This window comes from Poecilia formosa, unplaced genomic scaffold, assembly GCF_000485575.1.
Source record: "Poecilia formosa unplaced genomic scaffold, Poecilia_formosa-5.1.2 Scaffold147, whole genome shotgun sequence".
NCBI classification, from domain to species: Eukaryota; Metazoa; Chordata; class Actinopteri; order Cyprinodontiformes; family Poeciliidae; genus Poecilia; species Poecilia formosa.
In genome coordinates this window covers 322,427-330,621 of record NW_006800086.1, presented here as the reverse complement: position 1 = coordinate 330,621, position 8,195 = coordinate 322,427, and the positions used below count along the sequence as shown (strand labels likewise).

Genomic DNA, 8,195 nt, shown 5'->3' with positions numbered 1-8,195 from the left:
ATCTATCTATCTATCTATCTATCTATCTATCTATCTATCTATCTATCTTTGTGCCTTCCTGTACATGCTGCTTCATCATCCTTTCCTACTTGTAAATAACCAGTTTAATATCCATGCACTTAAACCATTGCATATGATTATTAATTTTTTTTTCTCTGTCTTTGAATCTGTTTATGAATTATGGCACTAAATAGTCATGAAAATGCTCAAATCTCATGTGTATCTTAATTTATTTGCATTTAACAGTGTGCAATATTTATATTACACTGTTTCACTGTTTGTTTTGGTTCTGATTCTCGTTTGGGTCAACTGACTCTATTAAAATATGACAGATTTGAAACTCTGACCATACTAAAATAACTCTAGTCAACCTCCTGGTGGTGGACATCGTTATTTATGACAGTATTTAGTGGTCAGACTCCTTACAGTAGACTACGAGGAGATAAAAAAAAAAAGTGGGTACAAAACGTCTTCTTGTTGGATATGAATCGAATGTTCTGCTGGAGAACAGGACCATTTCCTAATGAACACGTGTCTGCCACCCCTTATTTTATCACTTACTTATCTTGCTATAGTTGGGTCAAATTAATACCACTAGCATCACTACTACGAGTAACATCAGCAGGTCAATGTTGCTTCAGATTTTTCCAAAGGCTATAGTCCTGTTCAAAATGTTCTCATAAACATTAGCTGGTAATTAGTCTCACCATTAGACGATCTCTGAAGATACTTCTGATTGGCTCTTTTTCTATTTATTTGTTCCCCCCTCCGCCTCCATCACCTCCACTCCGTTCCTTCTCCATGAAAGCTCCATTAGCCCGCATTTTCCACTGCCCATGTGGCCGTGCAGCATTTTTGCATTTTCAGCTCAAGTGTTTTTCAGAGTTGTGTTCAAAGGGGCATCCAGTTGTTTCCTATCCGGATATCTGGCCGGGCCAGATAAGGAAGTCAGGCTCCCGGCTGTTTCCGCCTTCACCCGGCGCGCAGCATTCTCTGCGGCCGCGGCTGACATATACTGTAAAAGAGATTATCACAACACTGAAGGAGCCGCTTATGTGTGAAGAGACGGGCCGAGAGGGGCGGCCATTGGAAAATAAATGGATTTATGGTCCTCCTCCTGTTTGTCATTCTGTGCGGACAGAGGTAAAATGTTAATGCGCGGTTGTTTTTTTTCTATATTTGTTTATAGAAAAACAAAACAAAAACAAAAACAAAAAAAACAGAAACGCGTATTTTGTCGATTTAAAACCAAAAGAGCGAGCATAGATGTTAGTGAACCGCCAACTCACCTGAAATTGATTTAAAAGGGAAAAACCTGAATGCTGCGTACATTAAAAAAAAAAGAAAAAGAGAGAGAAGAGAACCGGAGGGGTTCGTGCGTGTTCGCTTAATGTTTCTCATTATGCGTGGAGAATTGATCCGCAATGGATGCGGGAGCGCATTGTCGGTGAGGACACCGGCTCCGCTTACACAACCTGTAGCGCAGCTTTTCCTGGATCAGGGCGCGCGCACTGGGACCCAACCGGGTCCTCCATTACAAACTGGTAATAACCGGTTACGTAATGCAACGCACAAATTACCTGCAGCGACACGCTGAAAAAAATAGAATGTGCGAATAAACCCGCAGATTATTTGCGGAGCAAAATACATAAATATATATTTTTATGCATTATTGTAAGAATGTGCGGTACCATTTCCTCCTCCCAAACTTATACGTAATAGCTTAAAAAAAAGCTATGCCCATGTATATGTGGTCACCACATATAGGTTGGCTTCTCTATGAACCATGGAGATAAAGATGATGGACCGTCACACACATATTAATCTAATTAACTGCATGTTATTTTCATAAATATCGTATTTTCCACTAATAGTGACTCTAGATCTTTTTTTGGGCCCGCTGACATACTCACCTCACAAACTAATCGGAACTCCAAGAGACGGAATAAATATTTTTTTGAGGTCACATACCAACATTTCAGTGCAGTAAACGACTATTTAATGCAGAAAATCAATTTCAATCTCTGCTTGCTGTCGAAAAAGTCAATATGAAACCATGAACACCGCAGAAGTACGAGGGGTGTCAAAAATGATCAGCACCCAAAGCAGGGGGATCTGAACCGCCACAAATGGAAAGTGGTTGTAATACACGGTGCAGAAAATTATATGCATTTAAATGACTTTTATGCACGAGTTGCTTCATAATATATGAAAATTAATGTAACAACAAAAATGCTTAAAATGGTTTAATTAGTACATGAGCATGAAAGTGAACAAAATTCAATAGGAAGAAATTGCAAGGTGTGTACAAAAAGTGGGCTTGAAGGGGAGAAGCTTCAATTAATAATAATAACAATATTCATAAATTAGAATATTATGGCTTAACTGATGCAGTGTCTATATGGGAAATTATGACCACAGGTGTTTTTGGAGCATGCCCTCAAAACACTGAACAGTTATGATTTTTTTTTATTGTTATTTAAGAATTTGTGTCTCCTTCATTTTTATTTAAAACAAAAAAAGTTATCTTGAAAACATTAAATTTTGTTCACATTGTTGCTTCCATCCAAATTTAGCAAAACAAAGACATCGATTTGACCAACTCCAACCACATTTAGATGTTAACAGTGGTGTTTTTAACTAGGCATCTTTCTGTTTGCACCAGAGGTTTCTAAAATTGGGGTCAGGACCCCATTCGGGGTCACAAACCAACAAATGTGAGGTCCTGGGTTCCTCTTCGTGAGTCAAAGTAAACGGGGACAATTAGTTTAAAACCACCTTCAAAGGAGATGGAAGCAGTGCATGCAAGTAGATAATTAAAATATATTTACAGTGTTGATGTGTAGAGATATTATTTATACTGTCGCAGTCAGCCGACAGGGTCAGAGGTTTACTGTCATTTTGCAGGTTGGAATCACTTTAGAGAACAGACACTGTCGTCTTAACCACATGTTGCCCAGGGGTGTTGCGCCCAAACCGACCTGTTCAGAATGACATAATGGAGCATTATTTACAATGTTTACGTTCACTCTGTCTGCTCTCCTCAGTCTGCTGCGAGACGTGCAGGCACCTGCTGTGCGAACTGCCAGACCACCACCACCACCCTGTGGAGGCGCAACGGGAACGGAGACCCGGTGTGTAATGCCTGCGGCCTCTACTTCAAACTACACAATGTAAGTAAGCTTAGAGAGTGGACACACACACACACACACACACCCACACACAAAGACTTTCACCCAAGTGTGGAGTTTTGGGTGGAGGGGCGAAGGTGGTGTTTAACCGGTTAAGTGGGCGGACAGCGTGTATCGATTTAGGAGTGTGCAAGCAGAGCCTGCTCACCCTGTCGTGCAGAACCCACACCGGTTGTCTCTTTTTATTAATCCGTCGTTGTTTCAATGGGGGGCGTTACTCCCCGGAGAGGCTGCCGGGTGGGACTGTCATTCAGTGTAACGGCGTCGGTTACACTGATGAGGATTTGTCTGAGGCTGCTCCTTTCACACCCAGCCTGTCCTCGTCCCCATGAATTCATATTGACCGGGAAGGTTCTGTTTGGCTCAGACAATTAGACAAAAGCTAAAATAAAACGCCCCTGACTGGCCCCAGAATGCAGCCAGTGGACATGCAAAGCAGCTGCTCATTATTTATGGGGTTTACTTTACACTGGTACGATTCATGAAGGGCAACTGCCATGACAGAAACGCCGTGTACATGATAATTGGCGGCAAGTGAGAGATTCCGGCTGACATTTTCGGCCGAAGTGGGGAGGCAAAAAACAACCTTGAAGCACAATAGTGTAGCATTCACACTGTCAGAGCGGCTTTTGTTTGGCATGCCTTGAGCTAATGTGCCCGCTCCTCAACAGGTCAACAGACCCTTGACCATGAAGAAGGAAGGCATCCAGACGCGCAACCGCAAGATGTCCAGCAAGTCCAAGAGGAACAAGCGGGCGGGGGACGGCTTTGATGAGCTCTCCAAGTGCATGCAGGACAAGGCCTCGCCCTTTGGAGCCGCGCCGGGCCTCACCAGCCACATGACCCACATGGGTCACCTTCCGCCCTTCAGCCACTCGGGACACATGCTGCCCACCCCCACGCCCATTCACCCGTCATTCGGTCACCCGCACCACTCCAATCGGTCGCCTGTCTGGGCCGAGCCTCACTGAGGTCGTCCCTCTCCGCCCCGAGGGACGCAGGACCCACCGCATCTCCACAGACACTAAACAGCGGTTGATCGGAGTGCAGTGGCTTTCAGTTGGACTGAATGACCGAGGGCCTCGTCAGGCCATGGCCTCGCCGAGAGGGGGTGGCCATCGCGAACTTTTGCGGACTCTGTGAAGAGCTAATGCGACGAGGGGGTTTGTCCGTTCCACCCACCTCCTCTGTCCCCCGAGGCGAGGGGGGCTGACAGGAGAGGAGTGAATGGAGAAGCTTGTCATTCTTTTTTGTTTTGCTTATTTTTACTAAGTCACTTTGGTACCCACCTCTCCCTGACCCTGTAACAGGAGACTCCAGAGAGGGCCTGAAAACCGCTGTTTCTCACCTCATGCTCATACCGTCATACTCCGAGATACGTGCACCTCGTCCATCCCTGCGCTGTTGTTCAGAACTGCCGCCATCACACACACACGCGCACACACACACACACACACACACGCACACGCACACACACAGAGACGGACTCCTTGGTGCTGGAAGCTGTCTTACAGGCAGAACTGCTGAAAGGCAACAACCAACCAGTGCTCTCTTCACATGCTGGATTGTGCACCACAGTGCTCACCTGTTTTTCATAACTGTTTTATGGGAAAAAGAAAAAAGAAGAAAAAAAACCACACCCCAACACAGTAAATAGAGTGTTTATAAATGCTTAATTGCTATTATTGTTGTTATATTTGATGTTATAATTATTGCTACGATAATTTATTTTCACTCTTTAAACTTTCACCGGACACACATGGAAACGTATGATTTTAATTACATGGTTATTACGTAAAGAAAAACACTGACCTGTCTTGGGCGAATAAAAGTCCCTGAGCTGTACGTTTTTATCATTTTTTTCCATCTCACAAAGAAGAGAAAATAAAGTTTAATACTGAAGTAACGTATGTCTCCAGAATTCTTACAGATGTACGTCCTAGCAAGCAGAGTGGAGAGAAAAGAAAAGATGAGGACAAAAATACAAAAAAAAAACTGAAGGAATTTCACATGGGTTATTTTTAAAGAGGCTGCGATTTTCAATCGGGTCGCTTTGCAAAAGTATTGACACCTTTTGAAAGTGATTTGGTGTGATTGTATGTGCAAAAAGCAAAACAATGAAGGACGCATTTTTGAACTGGAAGGTTAATCATAAATTTATTTCCAATATTATAACAAAGGAAAGAGTGAACACTGTTGTGTGTATTTGTATTCTGTCCATACTTGGGTTGTGACGGTACAAGCTTTGAATGGAGACATCTATGACAACAATTCTTGTGTTGTCTAAACTGTCTAAATTTCCCAATTGGATTCAGGTCTAAACTTTGACAAGGCCATTATGACTCATGAGTATACATTCAGTCCATCGTAGTTTGGGCTGTTAAAGGTCGTAATGCTGGAAAATGAACATCCGATCTGGTCTCAAGCCTTTTGCAGGATCGAACAGGCATACTTCCAAGAGTTTCCTGTGCTTCGCTCCTTCCATCTCCCCATAAACTCTGACCGCTTTCTCTGTTCCTGCAAAATAAAAGCGTCCTCACATAGCTAGGCGGCTGCCACCATGTCTCACCATGGTGATGGTTCAGGCTTTTGTGCAGTGTGTGTTAATCATGCAGACCTCTGACAGAAGACCAAAAGTTCTTCCACACGTTTCCTTCTGCTACTTTTTAAACGAAGGACAGATTTGTGGACTGCATAACTAAAAGTTGACTAAAATCTCCAAGCTCTTGATCTCAGTTTAGTTTGGACGGCCGTGTCTCGGTAGGTTTCACTCCATTTTCAGACGATGCTGTGGACTGGGCTCTGTGAGATGTTTAAAGGCCTGGATGTTGTTTTAAACATTTTTCTTCCCCCGACCTGCTTGCAGTGTTACTTGGTCTTCGTGGTGCTGTTTGTTCTCTAAAAACCTTTCGAGTCCTTCACAGAGCAGCTGGATTTACACTGGGATTAAATGACACACGTGGTGAAGTTCATTTACAAATCATCATGCGTCTTCTGAAGGCAATTGGTTGCACTGGGTTTTATTTGAATGCAAAAGCCATTCACATTTTCCAGAATTTCAATGTTTCATCTTCACTGTTTGAACCAATGTTATCAGATAAAATCCTAATACGTTACAGAGAAGCTTGCGGTAAAAAGATAACATGCTATAAATACCTTTACAAGTCGCTGACTTTTGCCTCCTCGCACGACCTTGCTTTCGGATGCGTCTCCTAATGAGTCCGCTTCCATGTTGGGCCTATTTTTTGTTTTTTTTTCCAAAAGCAAGCGTGTTATTCTAAAATGTTTGTGTGGGACGGTACACACGGCTATTACGCTGAAGTTCCCCCTTCACAAAGAGTGCTTGGTCATTAAAATCATAAGCGGTATCAGATGCATCAAGAGAAGCTCTCTGATCCCTAAAGCGTGGTAATGCTTTGGTCAGGCTCCTCCTCTATCTGTGATGGCTCGTTGTTAAGAGAAGGCCTCTTTGTGGAGCGAAGGCCCCAGGCTGGACCATTGTGCCCAGACAGCAGGCTCCAGCGAAGGGCTCCGGAGTCACACACAGTCATGCATATGCGCGTACCCTCATGCTTACGCACATGCAGCCACAAATTTACACCCCTTCGTTTGATGAAACTACGCGTGCAGGCGTCCCCCGTTTTTAGCGTTCAGAAGTCCCAAACGTTCTGTGTGAACTCGCGTGTGTGAAAACTACTGAGTCATGAGAGCCGTGTTTTTCTCACTCCCAGCGTCTGTCAGAGAGTAGCCCCCTTTCTCTCGCTTTTGGCCGTGGCGATTGGAGTGAGAGGAAGGACAGCGGGGTCTTTAGTGGGAGAGGGAGAGGAAGGAAAGGCAATCAGGCGACCTGAGCAAACACGTGGGGGTCTGCTCAAACCCCTTCACACACAGATGTGCTCGCAGCTGAGGCTGCCAGGAAGCAGGCGTCGACTGTTTCTCCCTCTTTTTCTTTCTCTTTGTTTATTTTTTGTGTGCTCTCTCTTTCTCTCTCTCTCTGTCTGCTCTCCCATGTTTTCTGTTTGCCTTGTGGTCTCCTCCTTTCTGTTTCGCTTGCCCCGTCTCTGCCTCCCATTTGGCCGATTACAGTAAACTGAAGGGGGCGAGGGGACGGATTGGAGAAACTTTGAACACCGCCAAGCGACTAATGAGTCTGCTCGATTAGGGCCAATTTTAGGTCATCATTGCCGAGTTCAACATGCCCTCACACGCCCACAGCACAAACCGTCCGATTAAACGGTCTAAGCTAAAAGCGGACAGCTACCCCTTCCTGAACCCTCCGCCCTGTTGACATCTGCTGGGGTTTTCCAGAGGTCTGGGCTGTTTAAATCGTGAAAAAAAAAAAGAAAAGGATTTGTCCAGGGACTTTTATAGGTACTGTTTTTGTTATCCAGCGTAGGTAAAATGCTGCGTTGTACGCAGCTGTCCACTTCAGAAACCCTGACAGTATGCAGGACCGGGTGGCTGCGTCCAACCATCTGAGAGAGGAAGGGATCCTCTTGATTCACCGGCTGAGCACCGGTGAAAAATGCAACGCACGACTGGCAGCAAGCGGTCTGGCCATCTGTGTGCAGTGTGGGTCTGTGGGAGCCAGGCCGAGCGCCGAGGGCCGCGACTCCAGTGGGCTGTGAGCCGCCGCAGCCAAAGGGTCCGCTCGGCTGGGCTTTGGCCGGGCTCCCAGAGAGCAAGCACTCTTCAGGGAGGCCATCCGCAGGGAAGGAGCAGCCCTCCCAAAAATAATACAGCGGTCTGAAACACCAGAGACTCCCACATCACACATGAACATGCAAGTCCACGCACAGATGCGGACAAATTTATTGGTCTAGCAAAGAAGAAGAAGAAGAAAAAAAAGCCTTAGAATAGTTTCGCTTTGAGTGTCAGAAGCAAAATCTCGCATTGGAAAGATTAGAGAAAACTTTCAATTGGACATCTATTAAGTGAAATAAAAGAAGAAAAAAAAAACTCCATGTCAAGATGTAAATGTTTTTTGTTTTTTTTAAGTGAGCA

General features: G+C 44.7%; 1 protein-coding gene across 6 annotated transcripts in view; it reads left to right on the top strand.

Moving 5' to 3' along the window:
• Window positions 1–5,097, top strand: part of gata2a (GATA binding protein 2a) — a 17,096-nt gene extending 11,999 nt beyond the window's left edge. For all 6 annotated transcript variants that reach the window (XM_007563351.2, XM_016677094.1, XM_007563349.2 and 3 more), the window contains 2 exons: window positions 3,048–3,173; window positions 3,863–5,097. In XM_007563351.2, the coding sequence (XP_007563413.1) occupies window positions 3,048–3,173; window positions 3,863–4,162 (426 nt within the window). In that variant the 3' untranslated portion in view covers window positions 4,163–5,097. The remainder of the gene's footprint in view (window positions 1–3,047; window positions 3,174–3,862) is intronic.
• The last annotated feature ends 3,098 nt before the right edge of the window (window positions 5,098–8,195 follow it).